This window comes from Sardina pilchardus, chromosome 12, assembly GCF_963854185.1.
Source record: "Sardina pilchardus chromosome 12, fSarPil1.1, whole genome shotgun sequence".
In the NCBI taxonomy this organism is placed as follows: Eukaryota; Metazoa; Chordata; class Actinopteri; order Clupeiformes; family Clupeidae; genus Sardina; species Sardina pilchardus.
In genome coordinates, this window is record NC_085005.1 from 13,801,228 (window position 1) to 13,827,170 (window position 25,943).

Here is a 25,943-nt window from a genome sequence, read left to right on the forward strand (position 1 = left end):
GTGTGTGTGTGTGTGTGTGTGTGTGTGTGTGTGTGTGTGTGTGTGTGTGTGTGTGTGTGTGTGTGTGTGTGTGTGTGTGTGTGTGTGTGTGTGTGTGTGTGTGTGTGTGTGTTAGTCCCCAGCAGGAGTAACAGTAAGGCGGTGCAGACGGAGGACCGGGCGCTCTCTCTGGACTTCCCCTCCCCTCCACCCGCCATCACCGACGGCAACGAGCTCCTTGAGCACAGGACCGATGACTACCTCTCACTCAAGGTAAGGGTAAACACACACACACACACACACACACACACACAGTTACAGTATTATAATAAACATACACAGTATGGATACGACAATGAGTAAAATGTCTCGTGCATGAACTAAAGCTATCATGTGGTGTGTGTGAGCACTGACTTGACCCACTGATCAGTCACACACACACACACACACACACACACACACACACACACACACACACACACATACATTTCCATGTTTATATCTCCCTCACCTAAGTAGAGTAGCATATCAGATGCCTCCTCTCACCTTTCTCTGCATATGACCCTTGATCTTTGACACAAATAGGAAATCCTCTCCCCTCTGTGTGTCTGTAGTGTTTATTCCGGAGTGTCAGAACGTTCACTGGCCGGCAATCGAGCGTTATAGCTATTGTGATGTATAGGGCACTGTTTGGGGTGGCCACCTACCGGTCACTAGCACTTTCTCCAGGGTGCCCCCCTACAGGAACCCACTGGCCCTCTCTCTGAGCTCCTCCATGACGTTACATGTACTGGCCAATGGCCATAATCAAGTCTAACGTTAGCTCAGGTTGGCAACTTTAAAGGGACACTTCACCGATTAGCATTAAGCTTTGTATCTGTAGAAAACCAGTCATGTTTTTGAATGGTCGTGCATCATTCCCTCAGTTTGCCTTGAGATGGGAGAAATACGGATTTCAATGTTGGACTTCAATGATGTAAAAATCATCATTTTAAATAATTGAAAGCAGGAAGTCCTATTCAAGGGTTTCATTGAAATCCGTATTTCTCCCATCTCAAGGCAAACTGAGGGAATGATGCACGACCATTCAAAAACATGATTGGTTTTCTAAAGATACAAAGCTTAATGCTAATCGGTGAAGTGTCCCTTTAAAGTTAGCCGTTGTCCCGAGATATACATTTCCAGCGTACGGTCGCTACCTCTGAAATAGACTTGACTCTGTGCTTCTCTGATCTCTCTGGCATCTCCTACTGTAGTCCATACATAGAGATACCCTCTGAGGCAAAAGGCTAAATGCTAACATCATGAGCCTTTCGATGAGCTTGATTTGTCATAGTGTGATCCTGAATGAATGGGCTTGGGTCTGTTGGTTCTGCTGGTTCTTATGATCCAGAAGCTAGTGCATAAGGATGATACTCAGATGTTCTGTTCTTTCAGAATGTTCTGAAGTACTCCCTGAATAGTCTTACAAAATCCCACAGTTTTCGTCCTAGATCTAGACCCAGTCATTTTGGTCAATCGGTACCAGGCCTGGAATTTCATAATTTTAAGGCGAAAGGCCTTTTGGTCATTTTATGTAGCCTACTATACAGGCTACATAAAATAATCAAAGTTGTATTTAGCCTATTTCCAGTAGCAGACATGCACCAGTTTATGAAACATTGCAAAAAACATGAAACATGACATATTACATAGAACTGTAAATTAACTGTTTACAGATATCTAGGCTATATTTAACATTTATTTTGTGCCACAAATTCAAAACCGGAATGGCTAATTGTACAACGGAATGCTTTACACTTTTGTGTTCAGTAAGGTCTGTTTATTCTGATAGATGAGTTTGTGAAATTTTCCACTGAGATGAATGGGTGGGGAATTGGGCGCAGAACTGTATGTAATATAATATAATTAAATTAAAGTTACTTTTCTTGTGAACCACAGCAACTACACACTTAAAACGAATGTGTTGAAAATAACACAACTAGGCTACCGATGAAAACAGCTATTAATCGGAATAATTCAGAATATTGAAAGAATTGGGCACCAAGGCCACAGTGGCCTGTGAACCTCCGGTTTCCAAAGGGGCATCACAGCCTTTGTGGCTGACGTGAAATTCCAGTCCTGATCGGTACCGTTAGAGGGGAATAAGTCTGTGATTTTTGACAAGGTATATCACCCCACAATTGGTTAATATGTAATAACATTGCATTTGGGGTAGCTTTTTGTGTTATATCAGCTGGTCTATGTCTGTTGTATGACTATGCATGGATATATGACATCCAGTGCTAAGGGTTCTGTACTTAAGATATAATATTGCAAATTATTGCATATTTCAGTAGATAATGGCTCATTCACGTAATATTTCAGAAAACTTCCAATACAAGAAAATGATCGACTTAATGAAAATAATCAGCTGTGGAGGTTTTGTGGGGCTCTTGATTAGCACATAAAAGACATAAGTGTGATGCATATGTGTGATTTGTGTGAACACAAAAAGCTACTACCAACGCAATGCTCTCTCTCTTATAGTCCAACTCTAGGCTAACTCTTGGCAAACTCTGCTAAAAATCACTGAGACCTATTCTCCTCAGATGGTACCAACCAACCCCTTTGGCTCAGGGACTGTTTGATCCAGACAAGTAATACTTCATCAGATACTCTATACATACTGCCATAGAGCTGTGCCACCACCACATGCTTCATGAGGGGTGGGCACCCGTGGCTTCAGCCTCAGAGAAGGGCATTGAGAGAGGTCCTTAGAGAGGTGTCAGCTGTGAATGCCTGATCCTTCTGCTGATGGATGGGGTATTACAGGAGTTGCAGCGGGATTGTGGGTGATCCTTATTCATCTCTGTCACACACACAGAGGCACACAGACACAAACACACACACACACACACACACACACACTCTCTCTCACTCTCTCTCTCTCTCTGTGTTTTTCACTCTTTCCATTTAATGCCTCTAGCTCTTCCCTCTCTCTCTCTTTCTCTCTCTCTCTCTCTTGTATCTCCCTCACACTTTTACCCTTGTCTCATTTTCTGTCTCTTTATCTGGATATCATTGTCATCTCTCTAATTCATGTTCATTAACTCTGTGTGTGTGTGTGTGTGTGTGTGTGTGTGTGTGTGTGTGTGTGTGTGTGTGTGTGTGTGTGTGTGTGTGTGTGTGTGTGTGTGTGTGTGTGTGTGTGTGTGTGTACGTGTGTGTGTGTGTGTGTGTACGTGTGTGTGTGTGCGCGCGCGCGCATAAACACATCCACTTAATACTGGAATTTTGTCATTCCTGAGTGAGGCGTGGACTTCTCTTTCTCTCTGTGCGTGTGTGTGTGTGTGTGTGTGTGTGTGTGTGTGTGTGTGTGCATATCCACATCCATTTAATATTGGAATTTTGTCATTCTTGAGTAAGGTGAGGGTGTGTATGTGTGTGTTGTGCATGCACGCGTGTGTGTGCTCATGCATTTCCACTTAATATTGGAATTTTTACATTCCAGAGTAAGGAGTAGATTTTTTATGGAGAGATTTATGGTCAGTACATACTTTTAACAGCCAGCCAATTACCTGTGACATTTGAACACACACACACACACACACACACACACACACACACACACACACACACACACACACACACACACACACACACACACACACACACACACACACACACACACACACAGTTAGTCCATGTCTCCTGCCACTACACACTTCTTTTCCCTCTTCAGACTCTTCAAGTCGCTTCTTGTTATTCTATAAACAGACACTTAACTTAAACTCTTGCAAACATTTGCTTATATATTCAGTGTGTCAGGACAGTCTCTGGCTTAAGACAGGGGGCACATAAAGTAGGCGATCTGACAATAAGGTGTTAGCTATCTTACTATCCACAGTGAATGCACAGGTGACTGAAGTGTGAGGACTACTGTATATTACCCACACCGATGCTTATTTGAGGGCCTTGATTGGGAGAGATGACTGATAATCTGTCTTTATTAGTGTATATTGAGTCGATTGATGATCTGGTTGAATTGTCTTTTGCTGTCTCTACCTGATAATCTGGTTATATTATTTGGTGAGTCTGTTTGATAATGTGGTTGTATTATTGGAGTTGCATTCAGAGGTTACATTAGACGAAATGCCCGGTAATATTCCAGAATAGTCTACCTGACATGCAGAAAATCTGCTGGACATCTGCTTTAAATAGCCATAATTGTCTATAAGTGTAAACGGCACTAAATCACAAACTAGGCTATATATTTCCACAATGCAGTTTGTTAAGCATTGTCAGCACCATCAGTTTGTTTAGAATCAGTTTTGCACAAGCCGTGGGGAAGGCTAATTTCATTATACGAAGTTGCGCAAACTGTTGTGCAATATAAGCCTTTTTAATGTTTAGGCCTATCATCATTTAATGTAAGGCCTAATAATTGATTAGTAAATGTAGCTTATTTTTCACTGGTCATTCTTCTCTTTTTTTCCCCTTTTTTGCTGAACAACTACATGTGAAACCACACCCGCTAACCTAAGTTCTGGTTGCATCACAGTTGTAACCAGAATGCGGTGTGTGGTGTTGGTGGTCTAATGATAAGTTATCTGGCCTTCCAAATAGAACACCAGAAGGTCATGTGTTCGATTCCAAGAGCTCCCACCGATGTACCCCAGAGCAAGGCACTGAAGTCCACGTTACCCCAGGGGTACTGTCCCTGTAGTAAGTTCACTGTCGCTGTAGATAAGGGCCTCAGCTAAATGATGAATAATGTCATGTCTGTGGGGATGGTTGTGGTTTTTGTGACTTTTTTTTTTGGTAAGACTTGCGTAAACACTCTGTTGTCCTGACAAACAGATGAGCTCAGCCCTGTTTGTTTAGGGGGGCATAAGATCAACAGCTCAGAGAGCGGGTTCAAGCCCACTGTAGACTTTTCTCATGCTCAGTGTGTGTGTGTGTGTGTGTGTGTGTGTGTGTTTGTGTCCAGAGACTCCAGTTGAGTCTTTCTTCGTCTGTGTTTGGGCCAATCATAGACTTCTGCTTTGCTTAATTACAGTACATTACTGTGTTCTACACACCTCCCCACATTACTGTATTCTACACACCTCCTCCATTCCTGACTATTCTAATCACCTCCTGTACATTACTGTATTCTACACACCTCCTCCATACGTGACTATTCTACAGTCATTGGTTTTTGATATAGAGAATAGCATCATGGGTATTGGAATTCTGATGCTAAATGTGCCACGCACACACACACACACACACACACACACACACACACACACAATTACAAGGGAAGAGAATTAACGAGTCATGTATTTTAATTCCTTTTTAATACCATACACTAACGGTGGGGTTTGATTGCATTTAAGCACTCTGGCCTTGATTAAGTGTGTGCTCTGCGATCCAATGAATCACCACTGATCGTTTGATTCACAGATTCACCAGCCTCGGGAGTCACCGTCTCACAGCGTAACTAAGGTCAGAGCCTTCTGCATGACCTCCACTATACCATCATGCAGCTGTAATCTCAGCACAACTTCCCTTAAAGGCTGAGTGGATACTGCATGAATGCTAGTTAAGAGTCAAGTGCTTGGCCAGTCTGGTGACAAGACTGACCAGATTGACCAGATTTTGTGACTTGTCACTTCAACACAAATATGTGACTTGCATGCGTTCATGTGCCTTCAGAAGGCTTGATATGACTCTTTCCTGGATTCTTTAAGGTGTTTACAAACTAAGCCAGGATTTCATAAAATATGGATGGTGAAATAAAATATAAAACCGAAAGGAAATCAATATAACCTTGCAGTTTGCTGTCTGTGCACGTTATATTTATCCACTAAGGAATGCTATGATATAGATTCTCACTAGGTGCTAATTTAAATGATTGGCAAAGTCCAGTCAGGTAACGGTCAGAGATTCTCATGTATGGACCAAAGCTATTGCATGCTATTGCATGTATGTAGGAGCATTGATTGAACTGACCATCTGATATTTGAACTTAGGCCTGAATCATAGTCAATGTAAGATATGCGAATGCACCGAGCTACTCAAGGAGGATTCGGCTCGCACTTACATAGCAAAATGTGCTGTCCAATTTTTTTTGTGTGTGTCGTCTGAGTAGCATGCATAGGCTATGAGAAGGCGCTTCAAAATGTGCATGAGCACTTTGTTGTTAGCTGTGAGTTTGCGTAGATTGCATAGACTGAGAATCAGGCCTAAGGATTTTAGGTCATGCACTTAAATAAGCAAATAGATGTTGACAAGTTCTTGCATTAGCTTAGTCAGACCAAAGATCCTTCATTACTGACAAGATAGAGCAACATAATGCATCTCTATGGAAGCAAAATTCGAACAGTTCCTGTCTGCTTAAAGAGGCGTGTCGCAAAGACGTCATAGTGGGATATCGATCTCTGTCAGATTGGCAAGCAGTTCAGTTCGAATGTAACGTAGGTCTGCTTAAAGGAGGATTTAGCCCCCCTCCCCTTTGCGAAGACAGAATGCGGAAATGATCGAACGTTTGCGCCTCTCGCTCTGCTTTAACCCTCTCTGGTCAGACTTCAGACGTTGCACTTTCCCCACCATCGGAATGAGGGCTCACTCATTTAGTGACTGACATTTGTGTTGTTTTGATTTTTTTTTTTTTTTACTTCAGGATCTACATAATGGAGAACTGACACCGAAGGAGGCAAACGTCGCAAGGGATCGAGATCTGGAACGAGAACGGGAGCGGGAGCAGGATAGGGAGAGGGAGAGGGAGCGAGGGAGAGAACGAGAGAGGCTGAGGAAAGAGAGGGAGGACAGGGAGAGGGAGGAGAAGCAGAGGTTCAACCGGGAGCTGAACACCCTGGAAGAGAAGGCCAAAAGACTCCGAGATGGTAAGAGCCCGGGTTCATCCGTCCCACAACATCACCCTATTAAAATGAATGTGTTGAAAGCAACACAGCTTTGTGTCCAGATAGGGACAGCACAGTTTGTGTTGGGTCCAACACATTGCTTTAGTTATTTGTTACAAAATATGTGTCGAAAATAACACAAGTTGTATTGTTTCAACACATCTCTGTGTACAGATACTAGGGACAACACAGTTTGTGTGGTTTCCAACACATTCATTTTAAGAGATGCAGGCCGACAGAATGAATTCCAGTATCTTACATTGATCTGAGTAATTCAATCAGTGTTTGAAAATGTAGTTTTACGGTTTAGTTTGGTTTATCAAATGTTACTTTTACAGCACCCACAGTCCTAAAGTAAAGTTTCTCATAATATTATACATGTTATGCACTCAATGGCATTTAATACTTTACTGTAAGTAGGATTGATTTAAAGTAGGCTTTAATCTTCTTTATATTTGTGCTATGTACCAAATTGGATGGTAATTATTTTGGTATGTTGGTCTCCAAGAGCCATGTCAACACAGGCCCTATCCACTCATTTTAAGGTGTAGAGCCACCTAGATAAAAATGAAAAGGCAAAAACGGCACGTGGTCATTGTAGGTGTCTTTGGCAGACCCAAAATTTGAAGTGTTGGATCGGTTCCTTTGATGTAGCCTTCAAAATGGTTTAAAGAACCATTTAGGGGTGCCATATTATGAAGCATGTAATAGAACAATGAACAATTTTGGGTCTATATAGCACATTTTTTTCTAAGAGTGTACCGAAGCTGTGTGATCCCAGTAATGTTCAGATGTACACAGGAGGGGTTGTTAAATTCACATTGTGGCCATTCATCAGTCAAGCCTAACCAAACCTAAACAAACATCATCAACAACAATGCTACCTTTGTGGGCAAAAAAAGCATCACCCACAGAGCAGCTTTTCAGAGCATTTCACTGGGGTTATCAAGCAGGCACGCTCCTTCATGTGGTTTCTTGTATTAGGCCCTGAACACCTCCAGTAGGCTCAAGAGTGGTGTCTGGCATCCCAGACCCACCCCCTTCACACTCATGATTGGTTCCCTACCAAAAAGTGCCAGCACATTCTTTAGTTGTTCCTCTTCTTCGCTGTGCCTGTTTCTGATCGATCAAGAACATAAATCGACAACCGACAAACCACAAGCCCTGTTGCGGGCACCCACAAATACCAACAAATTCTTCACTCGATCCTCCTCATTGCTGTGTGCCATTTATAATCAGATCAGTAACATATCCAGAACTAAAACGCAAACCCTTGATGAGGGCGCCAGCCAACAAACACCAACGAACAAACGACCGACAAATTCTTTGGTCATGATGGTGAGTGGTAATGGTGTTCTTCCCCACCGTTCTCCAGATAGGTTAGCGTCACGCGACCCCGTGCTCCCTGACATCCCCTCCGTGGAGGGAGCTGGCTCAGCTGTTTACGAGCTCAGAAGTGAGTATTGATGTGTGGAACCGTAGCTCACCCTGACAGATTAAACCATAAAAACTAGCGGTGAGGTAGTAAGTTATAAATCATAGACCGGCAAACCTAGAGTCAGCCCCGTTGTAGAAATGACCAAGTTCATACAGGAAAATCGGAGTGACGCCCTTAATTAGTGACAACGCAACCTAACCAATCACCTTTGCTCCTATAAGCCTGCGCTAGTTTAAATTCTCGGCGGTCTCCGCTGCCAGATTCACCCAGCTCTTGCGCTATGACGGCGCTTTTTTGCTCCCTCCTCCTCCCCAGCTCCACCTGTCTAGATCTGCTTATAGTATAAAGGGGGATTTTCGTAATTTCCGCTTGTCTTATTTATTGTGACAGCAATTTGCAGTGTTACTTGTTATTTTATGCAGCTTCAGTTTTCCAGCTTTGCAGCTTTAACTTGGCAGCAGCATCTTGAGCAGATCTAGGGCGCCATGACCAAGCATACTACCTTGTACTTACACTAATAAAATCTTATTTACTAATTCTGAGAGTTTCCTGTATGAACTCTGCTGCTGTAGTCCTAGAGTGTGTCGTAGAATTAGTTGTAGACAGTAGTCGTTGAAACAGATCTCCACCTTATTCCTAGGCATGCTACTGTGGAGGCAATTTTGGGTGGATTGTCTGGTGAAGATCACTAGCATGGTTCTATGTGTGTATACCGGCCCCTTGTCTATGGGTATGTCTGATAATAACTATGGATTTCTGTCAACAACTACTGCCCAAGAGGACCCAGGTCAGCCAGAGGTCACGTCTCCTTCTAGGGGGTTATGTGTTTTTGAAAGTGAATATCTGCTTGGAGGCAAAATATTTTGGGTGAAAAGTCAACATTGTTTTCATTGTGTGTGTGTGTGTGTGTGTGTGTGTGTGTGTGTGTGTGTGTGTGTGTGTGTGTGTGTGTGTGTGTGTGTGTGTGTGTGTGTGTGTGTGCTAGAGGCTTTGATTGAGAAAAAATAGAGAGAGCAAGAGTGCAAGAGAGAGAAAAAGAGAGTTGAGTTAATGTATACCTTTACCCATGTGACCCTGAGGTATTAAAAGTGAGCAACATGTCTGGCGTATTCTGGTGTACGTTCTATTCAAAACATCATAACAGATACAACAGAAATACAACAGAGTGAGCAAAAAACACTTGGAAAACAATACACGATAGTGGGGGGGAAAAACAGGATAATTGGGGAAAGTTCATGTGATGGTTCAAGCAAATTATGGAGAACTAATGCTGACCTGTTTAATTTTCTAACTATCTAACTAACAAATTATGAAATATAAACAAATGAATATGTACATATTTTTTTGCTTATTGAAAGGGCACTGTTAGATTAATGCCTCAGATTGATTGAAATGTATTTATCTATTGATCTTTTTTTTAACATTTACTTACACTACCCGTCAGAAAGCTTGGACACACACAAGCACACTTTTTTTCTTTTTTCCCCCCTATACTTTGTCTTCAGTATTGCTCTCCAAAGTTCTTTATAAATATATAGCCAGATACATGTTTCATATTTTATATTCCTCATAATTTACCTTTATGACTTTGCATACTTTTAGCATCATTTAAGACAACTTAATTATTTTCAATTGAATTGAGTCGAAGAAAAACAGCCAAACAAAAAGTGCTCAAAATGTATGTGAATTCCTTCAAGACTGTTGGAAACCCATTTCAGGTGATTATGTCAAGTTGGTAAGTTGGTTGAGAGACTGAGCAAAAGGTGTGTACTATATGTCTGTGTCAGTTGAGGCCTACCCTTAAGGCCGGTGTCCACAAGACACGTACGCGGCGCAATGTGACAAGAAAAAAAAATAGAACTCCATTGTTTTTAACGGAGTGAAGCCCACTAGAAAGGGTTAGAAACTCTTCTAAACTTCTGTGGGTCAAGCCCACACCGCTGAACACAGTGTGTGTCTGGTGGGCGCCGGCCTTTAGTCTGAAACAGAGGCATGTCCCTTCTCAAATTAGAAGTGAGTGATTCTTTATGAGCCAAATATAACACTGGAGAACCACTAATATCTAATAAAACTGTCAAAAGTGCAGTTGTAGGCCTTCGACCTATGCAAAAAGTATGCCGTTATTTTGACAGTGTTCCACCACTTGGATTTTCATGGACTTTTACTATTTGTTATGGGGAGGTTTCAGGAACTAAATACAGCACAAATAATTTCTGTTGCAATTGGTTTTGGGTTGAGTGATTTTTTCTCATAGAATGCCTGGACTATCAGAGACAATGAAGCATGTCAATAGATAAGAGTATGATTGTCTGTTGCTGTGTACCCTGACTCTTGTCCCTTATCTTCCCTCTTTACCCAGACTGGGAAAAGGAGGATGACGCCAGGAAGAAGCATGGTCTCTCCATCTCCCAGAAGGAAGAAGAGAACAGGAAGAAGCGTGACCTCATACAGGAAGAGGAAGTGAAGGCTAAAGACACCGAGAGCCCCACGGCCACCATGGCCAACCAGGAGACTGCGGAGGAGGAGAGTCTTCGGAAACAGCGACTCCTGGCAAAGATGCGCGAGATCGACAAGCAGAACCAAGGAGGCGACCCGGATCGGTTCTTCTCCGACTCGTCGGGGGAACCGGCCTCGGACACCCGTCCGTCCTCGCGGGTCTCTGAGCCACGGAACCAGAACCAGTCCATCTTCAGTTTCACGGAGCCGGCAGAGAGCGTGAGCCTGTGGGGGGGCTCGGAGCGGGGAGCTGGCGGGGGCAGTGTGGGTGCGGCCGGTGGGGAGGGTGTGACCGGGGGGCGCAGGGGGACTCCCAGGGGCCCCCAAAAGTCAAGCGAAGACGACGGCTTCTCCTTCGGCAGCTACGCGCCGTCCTTTGGCCGACCCACCCAGAGAGCCGGCCTTAGCTCCACCTCCACCTCCACCTCCACGTCCACCTCCAGGAGCCGGCCGGAGATCGCCCCCAAACCGGTGCTCGACGCGGGGCTTGATGCCGGGCTGGACCTGGGCGTCAAGGACCGCAAGTCCAACCTCCTGCAGCAGCTCTTTGGGTCGGCCACCGAGCCGGCGCCACCGCCTTCCAAGATGGAGGAGGTCCTGAGCCCCCCGCCCCCGTCCAAACCCCAACTGTCAGGTGTGGGGGGCCGCAGAAGAGACACAGAGACACCACCAAGCAACAAGCACAGCAACGGCAGCAGAATGTTAGCTAACAACCGGAGCACTCTGCACGTCGCCGAAAGCCGTCCGACAGTGATGGCAATTGCCTCGTTTGATGATGACATCGAAGAGCTTACCCTCTGATTACCGGGCGAACAGTGATGACCTCACAGTGGTCTGAGAGAACTTTAAGAGACGTTTGTTATTGTGGACAGGGAAGGGAATGTTAGCATTCTCTGCTCTGTTCAGTCAAGCACTTTTTCCAAGCACCAAGTCATGTAAGATAAACAGAGGTCTAATCGAGTAAAAACAAATGCCCACAGCTCCCTGAGTTTTTCCCTCCAACCGTGCGCACACACACATTGTAAAGTGCCATGCAGCCTGTTCTCATATCCACAGATTTTGTAATAATATTACAGTGACTATGGACGCCTCAGGTAATAAGGTTGTGTGTGTGCGTGAGTGACTGACTGACTGATATCAGATTTAGATGTACTTTTTAATATGGCACTATTTTTATTAGTTTAATTATCACAATGAACTCTTATCAAATGTTAATGGTACGTTTGATACCATTTCAACCTGTCCTCTGTGAACAGAGTAACTTACACAAGCTTTCTAACCAGTCAGTCCCTGTCTTTGGACCAGTCTGTCTATGGCAGAGTGCTTAACCATAGACGCGACAAGCTGTACTGACCATTTGCCAACTACCAACTTTTGCTTGGTTCTTGCGACGTTTGCTTTAGAGGGGGAAGGGACACAAACGACACCCTTACACAGTCACTACACAGCATGACTGGACTTCAGCTGGTGTGGGAACATTTCGTTTAAGAGGAAACAATGACGGCAGAAATCAACTTGTTCCAAGTGTAACAATGACGGGTTTTTCATCACTATGTTTGTCTCTGTAAAGCGCCTCTCGGTGTATGCAGGTTCTTTAGCTGTGTAATGAGCAAAACCTCTCTCCCGACACCTTAACCGACGTGTTGGTGACAGATTCTAGCACCCATGTTTTTTTTTGTTGTTGTTGTTGTTGTTCTTCTTGCTTGCTTTTGTTGTTGTTCTTCTTCTTGCTTGCACGCCCACCTCCCAGTCTAGAGTTTTACGGGTTCGACCGTGGGACTGCACGGTGCGGTCAGACACGGCCCAGGATGCATCAGGGAGGCGGGAAGAGCGGCGAGGAAACCAGGTTGTGAGGGACAGACATTGGGCCAGCGTGCTGCTGCTGACGGAGCATGTTTACGCGGGAGTGTGACGACCAGGGCCTGCCTGTCTGACTCATAGCAGCAGTCGGTGACTGGGTGGAAAGACTCCAGACACACAGTATACAGTAGCCCGGGTCAGAGACTGAGATGCCTGAGATGCGCCGAGCACAGTTTCATGACACGCAGGTCACAGTCATGTACAGACTTACATACACACACCCACACATATACAGTACACACTCACATATACAGACTCTCTCATACACATATACTCATACAGACACACACACACACTCACACACATACACAAAAACGTTTTGGGGACATTTTGCAAGACATATACAGACTCTCACACACACATATACTCATGCACACACTCATACACACACACACACACACACACACACAGACAGACCGACTCAAGTCAATCCTGCTCAAGTCTGTGTATTTCTCGACTCCTCTGTGACTGCCATGGCGTCAGAAGCCGTACGGTGAGACCACAGAGCACATAGAAAGCTAAGGCACCACTGGCCTGGTGTGCGTCATTCACCTTGCGCTGTTCCGAGTCAAACACTCGCTGTGTGTGTGTGTGTGTGTGTGTTTGCGTGCGCATTGAAATCAGATGAATGTAAGAAATTGGTGTAGGTTTCATGTCTTAACCTTATCACCTTATTGTGAGTGGGTTTGCTGAATTCTTATGCTTGTATAATAGTCCCTCTGTCAGATGAATGTGCAGTGATTGAACAGGTCTGGGACCAATTTTAGAACAGGTTAGTGTCCTGTTTTAAGGAGACTAGAGAAAAGGCTTCTGATTTCAGATCTGCTGGGAAGAGATATTGCCATTCGGGGTTGAGTAGTGTGTTTGCTTGTAGTAGTGTGTTGATGAAGAAGAAAGGCGACATCAAGATGTTTTATATTATTTATTTTTATCAGGATATTTAACTAGCAACATATTGGCCACATGATTGAATGAGACAAAGGAATTACAAATCACATTTTGTAATGATAATATTTCTATAGTTTTGATAAACATTACTTAAGGATCGAATGGTTTGTGGAAGGCTGTAAGTGTCTTCCTGTATTTCCATATTTTTATTCATCAAGGCTGTTGTTTACATGTTGCCATTCAAAGCTGTGTTGCAAACACTTACTCATGGGGGCAAATTCAATGTAAGGTTTTCCACAACAGACCTGCTATGTCCACGCATCCTTAAAGAGAGTATTCCCTTTTCCTTGACACGTTTTAAATGTAGTAATAGTAGTAGCAGTAGTACATTTATTTATAGAGCACATTTTCCAGCACAATGGCTACTCAAAGCGCTTCATAGACACCGTGTTCTATTTATATGTATGTCAATATATAATTGTCTCAGATAAGGGAAGTAAATAATTTCCCTGTGTCTGAACTACATTGAAATGAAGTTTTGTTTGAATATGGTTACAATAGATTTGATAGATGATATACAGTTCATGATGGTATTTCTTCGTTATTTGTGTGTATTTCAGCAATTTTCACATCAATCAAGTGTCGGGAGAGAACACTGCATAGCTGAAAAAAAGATTCATTATCATTATGGGTTTTGTATGCATTTTCTGTTATTTTACGTCTGTTGAGTTTGTTTGTGTTTATTTTCCTCACTGAATCATGGATTTTGTGTCTGTATCTGTTTTTCTTATGATTCTGTCACTGTAAGCATTCTCCATACTTGTAATTTAAAATGATCATGTATGGGACATGTGAGTCCTTCTTCTCTATTGGCAATTTCAACATTCCTCTGTAAGGCATTGTGGTAGGGATCAGACTTGCTTCTGTTTGCCAATGTTTGTGGTAGCACTGTGTTTCAAATGTCACTCACTATTAGTCTGGACTGACAATCACTATACAAGTTGAAATTGATTACATCTGACATGTCTGTGTGTTATCATCTTTTTAGTTAGTTAGTTTTACTTTGGTTGATATGTTGGTCTTTTTATATTGTGTTATTAAATCAATGTCATTTGTATATGAATGTATGCACTCTGTTTTTTGTTTTTGTTTTCAAATAAACTTTTGGAAAGGTTAAAATTCTCTCAGGATTTTTATTAGGGGGTTGTGGATTTAGAGAAACAATATAATATAGGTAAAACTCTGTATTAACATCAGCAAAGAGGTGTGTTTATCTTCCATGAAAGTAAGTTTGTGACAAAAACAAGTAGTAGGAAAACCTGCAAACCATGGTTTTAATTAATGATTCTCTGCAATTGGGATTTTTCTTTTTCCCAAACGGAATGCCTGGAGTATGTGAGGTGGAGGCAGACCTTTCCTCCCCTCTGGGTCATTCATTGCGAGATGGTGGCCCAGGTCGCCTGAGCTGGACAGACAAAGGGCTCTGGAAATGCGCTGGTATTGTGGGCTACAAACAAACAACACCCCACGGGCCCTTTCTGTGTCTTTTTTTATTTCAAATTTAGCTGACCGTGTAGGTCTGTATGCGTGCAGTGTTTGGGTGGTATATCATGGAACTTATGGATTTGTCTGGTGACATCAAACGTGGTCGCGGGTATGAAATATGGATTGGGAGTTAGTTAATAGGCACACACATGTACAGTCGTGTCATTTCTAACCACTGTTTTGCTAAGACTGGGTTCTAGATTTGCATGTGTGTTCTCTATTGTGAGGTCATTGTGGAGTGGAGCACTGGCCATTGTGAGGTCACTGTAGAATCCCGTCTATTGTGAAGTCAGTGTGGAACATCTACCATTGTGCTGCCACAGTCGAATAATGACCATTGTGAAGTCATAGTGGAAAGGTTTCCATACCATGCTTGTGGGTCATGTGCTCAACGTATCTCAAAGTTATGGTTTCTGGCTTTTTTCATAGTATCAACATTCACTTCATGATTCTAAAGGAATTATCTTCACCTAGAATGTGCAGTCTACTTCAACCAGATAATCCCTATTTACGAGTAGTGTAGTTCTCTCCAGTATTTTACACATAATTGTTTTGTAACCACCCCTCCCCCCATTGTGTGTGCATTCACATGGGTTGGCTTATTACATTTAACTAAGATAGAGAAATGTATTCTATTGCTTATTCCATCAGTTTATTCATGGAAACATTCATTGTATGAAAAGACAATGCTTTGTATAGGTTGTGAGAAATTGATCCTACATTTCCCGTCTGCCACTGAGCTGGGTGTCAAACGGGGATTGGCTTGTTGCTTTTCAAGTTTTCTTTGCACACGCACCTTCAAACTGATTCGATAACCAGTGCTTTCATTTGCATACAAAAAGCGCGAAGCCAATCACTGACGTGTCATGAAAACCTTTCCCAAAAATTCCACCAATGTCGAGCCCCATAGCATTTACATATTTGAGCGATAAACCAATCGCCTTGTAGACCAGGGGACAAGTTTACACTGAACTGCCCAATGGTCAAAGGCGAGGGCAGAGTTTAGGGTCCGCATATTATTAACATGTTATTAGCGGAGGTGTTTTAGATATCGATCCGGTATTTCGTGTTAGTTACAAACTCGCGCCTTCTTCCTACAGGTCAATACATTCCAATTCTTCTTACGTGAAAACAAGTGAGATAAATCGGTTAAAAATGCCCAAGAGGAAGGTAAGTCATGCTGGTTTATATGCTATAATCATTCGTTATTACTTTTTTGTATTTTGGTGAAATAGCGGTTGGCCGCTGCTATTTTCTCCCATGGCATTAGTCTTTCAAAAAATGTCGAGCAGGTGAGATGAAGATTAAGTTCGAAACCCCTTTCACCCATTTCACAGCTTTATTTGCTATTGTTGATGAATGGCACCAGGAAACATCTCAGATATCGTTTGGTATCTTTCTACTCTTCGTCGCCGAAGCCACTTGCTTTCTCCTCCATGGCTGTGGGTTGTTTTATTAGGCAATGTCTCTCCCGGCTGAATTGTCGCCGCTTCGTGCGCACTTGCGCTGAATGACACTCGACGGTGATGCTTACCGGCGCACGGCACGGTTTAAACGGAACAGTTTATCCTAATTGCGACTGCGTGAACTCGACGTTGCCTGGGTGCATGCAGTCCGAGAACCGCAGTTTTTATCTCGCAGTTTGTCGATGGCGATGGAGGACGTTTTCTTTTTCTCTAAAGGCATATCTAAACCTACACCCTCTTCCTCCTCCTCCCTCGCGTTTCAGACCCGTATGTAGCCTAACCTACCAGCTCGTCAATCACAAGTACCGGGCCGTTGCGGGAGCGCGCACGGGGGCGCGGATAGGAAAGGAGACAATTGCCATGGTGAATTTAGGCGAATGGATTTAAAATATGAACAACCTACGTTACCATATGGAAATGCATGAATACGATCACACAGATATTTGCTAATTATTATCATCAGTTTTCACATAAGTATGGCCTTAAGCTTGTTGACCGACAAAACTCGAGTTTAAACTACATTTGGAGGGACAGTGTCGTCGGAGGATGAGGGGGGCGGGGATCATGACCCGATTGGTAACTCCAACGACGCCTTGTCCTTTGGCGCTGCCCTAGAGGGATATCTTCATTTGACGTTTATTTAGACAAAAAATATATGAAATGGTTTATCTAAAATGATAAAATATCTGCGCCATTATCTCGTTTATTATTTTGCTGTATTTGCGGAAGTGATGTTAAATTAATGTATTAAAGTAACTAGCCTGGTGTGACCTGAAAATACGCCAGTGAATGACCGAGGAGGTTGAGGATGTTCGTCCTAGCAGCGGATTTGCGATGACCTGTGGAGCGCCCAGGCGAGGGCATTAACCAAGGCTTTCTCCTTGTCTACCTGCCCTCTCACACCTGCGAGCAACGCGGCTTACTCACCAACTTGCATCCAGAATGGTGCTGCAGAGAAATAACTTTTTTAAAAAAACAGATACCTACCAGCATTAAATAAAGCTTTGCATGTATAGCCAGCGTGTTGTTTGTTGTTGTTGTTGTTGTTGTTGTTGCTGCTGATGATGATGATGTTGATGATGGTTTTTTTTTTTATTATTTTATTTTATTTAATTAGCTTGTCTCTTTGGGGTCATGCTATGAACTTTGCGGTAAAGATACAAATAACTGAGCATATAGTCTGACATCAACGAAGCGAAAGATTTCTTTAGCTTGTTAAAAAAAATGGTTTAGCAGATGACATCATCTCTGCTCGGTCATAGAGAGGTTTTATGCATCGCCTCGCATCAGAAATGACATGAACAGATGTTGCTACTAGCGGCTGATCACAGCAACATCTTAACAAGCTGAGACCGACTGTGCACAAGTTGGTGTGTGTCTGTGCCTCTGTGTAGGCATATTTGCTTGTTGCCAATATCTAACTCCGAAAGTAGTCTATTAGATGAAATAGGTCACTCTAAACATTTTAGAGTTATCCAAAGTTCTTCATGAGAGTTTGCTGAAAGTTTTACAGTCTATCTTGGTGACACATGCAAACTCCGTATCCTAAGTGATGTTAGTTTGCAAACATGTCTTCCCAGATTCTGAGTCCAATAGAAATGTTAAGAAAATTAGAGACATGTTTCATTCAGGTTCAACAGTGTAGAATGAACAGGCCTGGAAACGTCATCTGGCTTGTCTTTGAATTACACATTTATAACAATTTATTATGTAGTGGTATCACTAATACTGATTTTGACTCGTTGACTATTCTCTAGCTGTCGGCAGTGGGTATTTAATCTTAGGATCTGTTTCCATAGCAGACATGGTCTTACTGTAGGCTACACAGTTGTACACAACTCACATGACACTATGGAACGGGGTTTAGTTTTGGTGAAGTACTTCCATAGGAGAGTTTAGTCAGTTTAGTGTTTAGCCATTTTGTCCTTGACTAGTTGACTGTCCTTCATCACAGACTAGTGATTTCCGCAATAGACTACTTAATGAAACCCATTATGTGGTCATAATGTATCCAGTCCATGTAGAAAGAAATTGCCCATCAAATGCAGACACACACTGAAATGTGTGTGAAGCTTGAAGTTGGTAGGATACACTCCCCATCATAGCCTACAGCAAGGTGCTGAGTTATGGACCATAAGGGATTACTAATCTGAGGTTTAACCCCCCCCAGTCTCTAATCTGAGTAATCTGGTTAACACTGCAGGATTAAGACCCCACTTCTTCCCCTCCTTTGGGACAACCCACAAACCCCTGCTTGTCTTCGTGTGGCGACATTGAGTTAATCAGAAGGGTCACTCACACTTAAACGTCTGTGTATAAGCGAGAGAGCGAGAGTGTGTGTGTGTGTGTGTGTGTGTGTGTGTGTGTGTGTGTGTGTGTGTGTGTGTGTGTGTGTGTTTGGTGTTCTCATTTATTGAAGAAAACATTGTTAGGTAATATTGTTGCATGTAAGTACATGTCGCGTTGAGTTCCAATAGTGAACTGTGTGATTTTGTTGACTTTCCACTTATGCTGGGTACCTACTAGCAGGTGGAGACTACGATACGATCACATGTATTTGGGCTAGGATGCAAAATTGCGATTATTGTGATACATTTAACATTATAGCAAGTACCATAATATGACTTGCGATTCAATGTGAATTATTTATCCCTCAAATTAGTCTACATTTTACCATTTGAGAGCCATAGTGTAGCTATCATGGCGCAGCAAACATTTGTTTCCCCTCTATTCTGGCTTTATTTTCAATTTCCATTTTGATGCACGATAAGAACAAGGTTTTGTGCCATCTTGTGGACTTAAGAAGCAAGGTTATTAGAGGAGATGTCCAAAAGAAAATAAAAAATCAGCACGTAAATAATAATATTGTGAGACTTGCTGTAGCTGTAGTATCTGTATGTCCATTTTGTTACACTGAGTGTTGGAATGACTGCACTGTGTGTACTGTGTGTGTGTGTGTGTGTGTGTGTGTGTTTTGATTGTTGATATGTTATGTAACAACTGTGTCTTTTATCATCCAGTCTCCAGAGGGTGCAGAGGGGAACACAAAAGTTACAAAACATGAAGTGAGTGTGCTTATGCTATATCTTTTTTTTTACTGAACATGCATTGTCTTTAAGACACACCACACACACACACACACTTGATTTGAGACATTTTTACATAATGTATTTATTGCAAATTATTCTAATCGACATACACAAGTAACATACACAAGTGCAATAAAAGTAGGACCACAATGCTAGAATCTTTCAGTACTTACATCGTGGATACCTCCAGATTAAGAGATATGGGCGCGCGCACATGAACAGACTCTCACACTCTCTCTCACACACACACACACACACACACACACACACACACACGTGCGTGTAGGCCTGTATCAGACACTCATCTGTAATGCTTACAACCCTCTGTCTCTCTCTCTCTGTTTCTTCAGCCCACCAGGCGATCGGAGAGGTTGTCCACAGTAAGTGATTCTTCCTTTACCGTCTACGCAACACATAGTTGGGAGAACTTAGAAGTCCTTAATATTAGGAAATGTCCTCCATTGCCACTGGATACACTACAACATAGAATATGGTGGATTGTGCATGTTGATAAATAGATATCCATATGTAATAATTTTAAACCTCACAGTCACAACTGATTGTAGGCTACCATGCAGTGAAATGTAATCGCAATGGTAGATATGAAACTTCCCATCCCTTAAGTGATTAGCCTATGATTAGGGCTATCGATCACATTTAGTACAACAGCAATTATACGATGCTAGATTTAACAGAGAAGCCGACATACATCAAATAAAAGCAAACTCTGGCCACGACAGAGGGAAATCATTGGCTAATAACCCCAGATGTATAGGCAGATGTCATGGTACAGCTCAGACATAAGCATGTGCAGGCAAGGTGTGCATGTGACACACTTGTTTCAATCACAAAGGTCATGCAGTATTGTGCTGTTGTGTATTTGTTTGTGAGTGTGTGTTTGACTCTGTGTGTTCGTTCATGTGTGTATGTGTGAGTGAGTGTGTGTGTGTCCGAGAGAGAGAGAGAGAGAGAGAGAGAGAGAGAGAGAGAGAGAGAGAGAATGTGTGTGTATGTATGGTGTGGAGAAGGGTGGGTTGGGTTGATTGTTGTGGGACTGGCCTGAGCAGTTGTGTTGGTCTGTGTGTTTGAACCATAGAAACCTGCCCCTCCCAAAGCTGAACCTAAGCCCAAGAAACCTGTGGTTAAGGTAACAACACACACACTCACACCCACACAGACATACACATATGAACACACAGACACACACACACACACACACACACACACACACACACACACACATGGACGAGCACTTACACATAGATAAACATACATTTATGTGCACACAAGATATACACACTCTCACACACAAACAGAGCGAGAGAGACGTTGTGCCATGTGTTTGCGTGTAATTTGCATGTTTGCATGAAAGTATATAGGCTATATCCTGACTATGCAAACTTGGAGTGGGAAAGTGCAGTGGGGCGATGTGAGGAGAGACGGAAAGAATTTATTGTACTGAATTTATTTAATTTATGAGGCAACTGTGGAAAGATGAATAGCTAAATAAGGACTGCTTAGTTTTTAATCAGTATGCGCAGATATTTGCCATAAATGCCAAACGGGCATCATATAGAGAGCGGCAGGAAAAAACAAAACATATTTAAAGTATAGCACATTGTTAAAATAACAAATGTTGACAGAGTTAGAAATAAAAAAAGTAATGGGTGATGTGTGGACTAGTGTGGTCTATTTACTACCTGTTTACTTCCCTTCAGAAGGCAGCAGATGACAAAGCTGTGAAGGGAAAGAAGGGAGCGGCCAAGCCCAAGAAGGAGGAGAAGGACGTGGTGCCCGCAGAGAATGGAGAGACCAAGGTGGAGGAGGTACGTTAGTACCACGCTACACTTCCTTAGCGATTATGACTGTGCGTTCTGTATTATGCCGTCTAATTTAAATGGCGGGCAGAGAGCAACGTCTGTCAAGAACTGTGGGAGCACTGAGATGATTCATCGGTGTTTGCGGCCTTTCCCATGATGTTAAAGTAGCATATTGATTTGATTTTATCTAGTTATTATTAAGACTCAAAGGAACACAGCAATTTTTCTTTTTAGGAAAATTTGCTTATTTGTCGTATGCCTCAGATTTAGTTTGTGCAATAGGCTGTGACCCTGATAGCCTTGAAGTGGGTTATAACAGTTAGCCTATAGTGCGGGAGCATACCCCTATTTCCCCGGGTCCTATGTTCCCCATTTTGTATGGGACCGGGGAACATAGGACCATTTTTTCTTGAATTTTAAAAAGGGTCCTACAGTATGTTCCCCGCTTTTCCCAAAAAGGGTCCTGTATGTATTGCGACCGGGGAACAGAGGATGACCCCTATAGCACCCTGTTAGCTATATGCTAGATATGGGCTAACTGGAATAGCTCGCCTCCTAAACAGTTGGCATGTTCCTCTCAGACTTTGCCCCTTCGCTCATCATCCAAATTAGAGCCCTATGTGTTAACCCACGGCAGGGTAGAGCTAGAGATGGGAGAGACGAAGCTGGAGGAGGAAGTTATGACAATGCCATGCTAGTCCCCCTTTGCAATCATGACTATGTGCAGGGCGCCTGTGCAGGTCTGGAGAAGTATTGAATTATGAAATACAGTTTGGGTGATTGATAGTCTTGGGATAAGTCTGGAGGTTTTGTTTATATTAGTAGTATAGACAAAAGACTCAACAGTGTGCCAAATAACAAACAAATTGAGCCTCCTAAAGATGTACGGCAACCACTTGCATGAGCTCTTGAGCCTGCTGTTGAGAAGGGATGCTCCTCTTAAAAATAGTTCCTGTACATGCACGTTCCTGTTTGCCATTCAGCACGTCCCTGGCAGGTCTTAGTTAAATTCTTCACATAGATCTCTCTCTTGAAGTCACCGAATACTATCGGTAGGGAGAAAAACCTAAAACAATCAATGTTACCCAGCTTGAGTTGCTAAAGCCAACAGCTGGAGCAACCAGGCAGCTAGTACAGAGCTACACCCTTGGGGCAGTTTTCAAATCATGGCACCTTGGTAGCTTTTCAGTATTCCCACGTGTGTTGGCTTTTGTGCATTTGGCTTGTAACATCAGTGTTATTACACTGCAAGTCCACGAGGATCGGATCGGATCGGCCACTACACTACAAAGGCATCCATAGCACATGGACACCAAACTCTTACCGATGACAAAATTTACGCATGTGTGGTGCCTGCAATCGAGTATAATCAAGTCCTTAATTAGCTATCGCAAAGTCCATTGCGGGGTAATTCTCTGGCCCATACCGCAGTCATCCCTACTCATCATTGCTGCTTTGTGGACACTGGCTTTTATTGCACTATAAAGCAGGCAGAGATAAAAAGCTGAGGGCCTCTCTGCTAGTTATGATGATAGCGGGCCTTGGGAGCCCAGAAGCACTGGCCTGCAGCAGTGAAGACCAGGGGGGTGAGGGTAAAGACTCGCTATAGAAACAGAGATGCTTCACTAGCGTAGCCCCCCAGGGTTCCTGTGCAGTAAGGGGCCAGCTTATCTTTCAGGACCCCCGACCCGTCGTACATTCTTGAGGGACTTGATGTCACAACGAAGCGTCCTATTCCAGAACGCTGAAGCACACTGCATAATTGTAGTTATCTATCCATCTATCTATCTATCTATCTATCTATCTATCTATCTATCTATCTATCTATCTACTGTATATCTGTCTTTCTATCTATCTGTTAGTCTGTCTGTCTATCTGTCTCTCGATTGAGCATTGTAATGTTCTTTGAGCACAAGCTCTTACCCAAGGAGATCTAAAGTGCTGGAAAACTGTGCGTTTCATCAGGATGTATACTTCATCATCATTCATGCCATGGTCTCACTGTTTGGGTGGAACCACAGTGACATTGGTTCAACACAAGGACAAGTAATAGCTTGTTAAACGTTTCTGTTTCATGCATTCATACTCCAACCTGCAACCACCCTCACCTGTGATACCCAAAATGAGTTTAGGTGAGGTGGTTTCAGCGGCATCAATTCCCTGCGCTTAGTACAGAGGGATAAACTAAGATCTTCAGCAAAACAAATTCTAACACTCGTATTGTCTTAACTAATGTGAGAAATTTGCTTGCTTACTGAAACTGGAGTGAATGTGGAAATAGGGTTAGGGTTAGTGTGTCAGTGTTAATATTATAACCTCGTGCCATTTTAACACCATCTCTTTCCCTCTACATTTGTGGTTCGTCATTGTCTCAATGTCACACATTTCCATGACAACTGAAACGGATGTGCTCATCCCTAAAAACTGCACGCACTGTCGCACATGCATGGAAATTCTCTCTCTCTCTCTTACACACACACACACACACACACACACACACACACACACATACACACGCGACCACATATACACACGCACACACTAACGCTCCATTACACCCATTCACACATTAATCAAACCCACCCTCAGATCTGTGTGTCTCGCTCGTCTGTGAGTGTGTCCTCTTGGAGAACCATGACCCCCCGCCTCCTGACAGTCAGAGGGCAGAGTGAGACCGTGAGAGTAAAGGGTACGGCAGAACAGTGTGTGCGTGTGTGTGTGTGTGTGTGTGGTTTGATTATTTGTGGTGTGGGTAAGTATATCTCTGCAATAGATAGTATGAGCTTGGTTTGATACTGTATTATTTGTCAAATTGTGTGTGTGTGTGTGTGAGTGTTAGGGTGTGTATGTCCAAGCAGGTATTACAGGCATACTTGGTAAGACTGTGTGTTGCTGTGATGACCACTAACACTGTGTGCTGTATCCAGAATAACATTATTTTCCACATCAATCTTGGTACCCTGAACCAGGACCTGAAAAACAAGACATAGGTTTTACTCAAGGTTATTGCCTAATCAGACACTTTCTATTGTTGGGGCTCGGCCAATCACACGCTTGCCTTTTTCCCTCCTTTTCTGTGCAGGAAACTGAGGCTGCTGAGGCAGAGGCTGACGAGAAGGAATGAGAGAAGATTCTGAACTTTTCCGTGGGTTTTCTTGGGGAAAGGAAAAAAAATAATATTTTTTATTGCGTATTTTGTAAACCGCTAATTTCTTTTTTTTTTTTTTAGACTTGTCGTAATAGGTCACCCTCCTCCCTAAGGTTTGTCTCCTACACATGCCATGCAGGATACGAGATTGACAAAAAAAAAACTTTGCTCTTTTTCCTTCATGTTTTCATCGGTAACCAGGGTAAACATTGGCATTGTTCCTCACAAGGACTGTGTCATACCCTATGTTAGCGTTACATCATATCAATGACTACACTTCCCATGATGCCAGAAGTCAGCCAGCCAACCAGAAGAGGAAATATAGCCTGGGATTGGAGGATGGTTAGTGCTTAGGATAGCTGTGATAACTTTTTTTCCTTTCTTTTGTGTTTTTGTTGTGTTTTCTCAAAAGGGAGAACTGTGAAGAAGTGAGATGAGATGTAGTGATGAGGTAGCGTGGGAGAGACCTGCATTTGAGTTTTTGTTGATTTTGTGTTTTACTGTGTTCGTGTGTTGAGGGTGCTGGGGTTTGTTGTCCTTGTTTTTTCTTTTCTTTTCTTTTTTTTTTTTTAAAAAAGAGACTCTAGTGATTTGTGACCCTTGACCCCTGGCATATCGCCATAGCAATAAATGAGTGGTGGTTTGTGCTAGACGGTTATGAGGTTGGCAGACGGTTACTTCAGATGTTTTTTTTTTTTTTTTTTTGGTAATCCCCACCTTCACGTTTTATTTTGAATACTCCTTGTGGAAATATTTTAAAATAAAACAAATGAAATGAAACCAACTCTGTTTCGACGTCTGTTATTATTGTCATCTTTGGTCTTGTTGTTCGTACTTCTTGTCGTCTAAATTGGAAACAAACTTGAAACGGGAAATATGAATAGAAGAATAGAATAGAATATATACTTTTTTGATCCCGTGAGGGAAATTCAGTTCTCTGCATTTAACCCAATTTAACCGAATTAGTGAATACACAGCACACAGTGAACATACAGTGAGGTGAATCACACAACCCAGAGCAGTGAGCTGCCTGCCCAACCAGCGGCGCTCGGGGAGCAGTGAGGGGTTAGGTGCCTTGCTCATGGGCACTTCAGCCGTGGTGGACTGGTCGGGGATCAAACCGGCAACCCTCCGGTTACAAGCCCGATGTGCTAACCAGTACACCACGGCTGCCGGTATGCTGGGGAAAGGTTAAACAGTTTACCTAATCTCTCAACTGTGTACCATTAAAATCTTCTCTTTCATTTTCTCTCTCTCTCTGCTGGTAAGTCTCCTGTTTTAAAGCCTCGGAGTGACCCTGTATGTGTAGTTTTAAACTCACAAA

At 42.8% G+C, this 25,943-nt stretch overlaps 2 protein-coding genes across 5 annotated transcripts in view; both read left to right on the top strand.

The window, feature by feature from the left end:
* lca5 (lebercilin LCA5) overlaps positions 1-14,724 on the top strand; it is a 37,442-nt gene extending 22,718 nt beyond the window's left edge. The window contains exons 9-12 of the mRNA XM_062551041.1: positions 116-252; positions 5,410-5,451; positions 6,629-6,851; positions 10,667-14,724. Of these exons, the coding sequence (XP_062407025.1) occupies positions 116-252; positions 5,410-5,451; positions 6,629-6,851; positions 10,667-11,604 (1,340 nt within the window). The 3' untranslated portion in view covers positions 11,605-14,724. The remainder of the gene's footprint in view (positions 1-115; positions 253-5,409; positions 5,452-6,628; positions 6,852-10,666) is intronic.
* Positions 14,725-16,110: 1,386 nt separating this feature from the next.
* Positions 16,111-25,399, top strand: hmgn3 (high mobility group nucleosomal binding domain 3). 4 transcript variants are annotated; one of them, XM_062550767.1, is made up of 7 exons: positions 16,111-16,266; positions 19,583-19,627; positions 20,002-20,031; positions 20,748-20,798; positions 21,373-21,477; positions 24,061-24,160; positions 24,554-25,399. In XM_062550767.1, the coding sequence occupies exons 1-7, from the start codon at positions 16,252-16,254 to the stop codon at positions 24,559-24,561; spliced, it is 354 nt and encodes a 117-aa protein (XP_062406751.1). In that variant the 5' UTR covers positions 16,111-16,251; the 3' UTR covers positions 24,562-25,399. The 4 variants fall into 4 exon arrangements, with proteins under 4 accessions (XP_062406751.1, XP_062406750.1, XP_062406753.1 ...); XM_062550766.1 differs by having other exon boundaries at positions 16,112-16,266; positions 21,370-21,477; XM_062550769.1 differs by lacking the exon at positions 24,061-24,160 and having other exon boundaries at positions 16,112-16,266.
* The last annotated feature ends 544 nt before the right edge of the window (positions 25,400-25,943 follow it).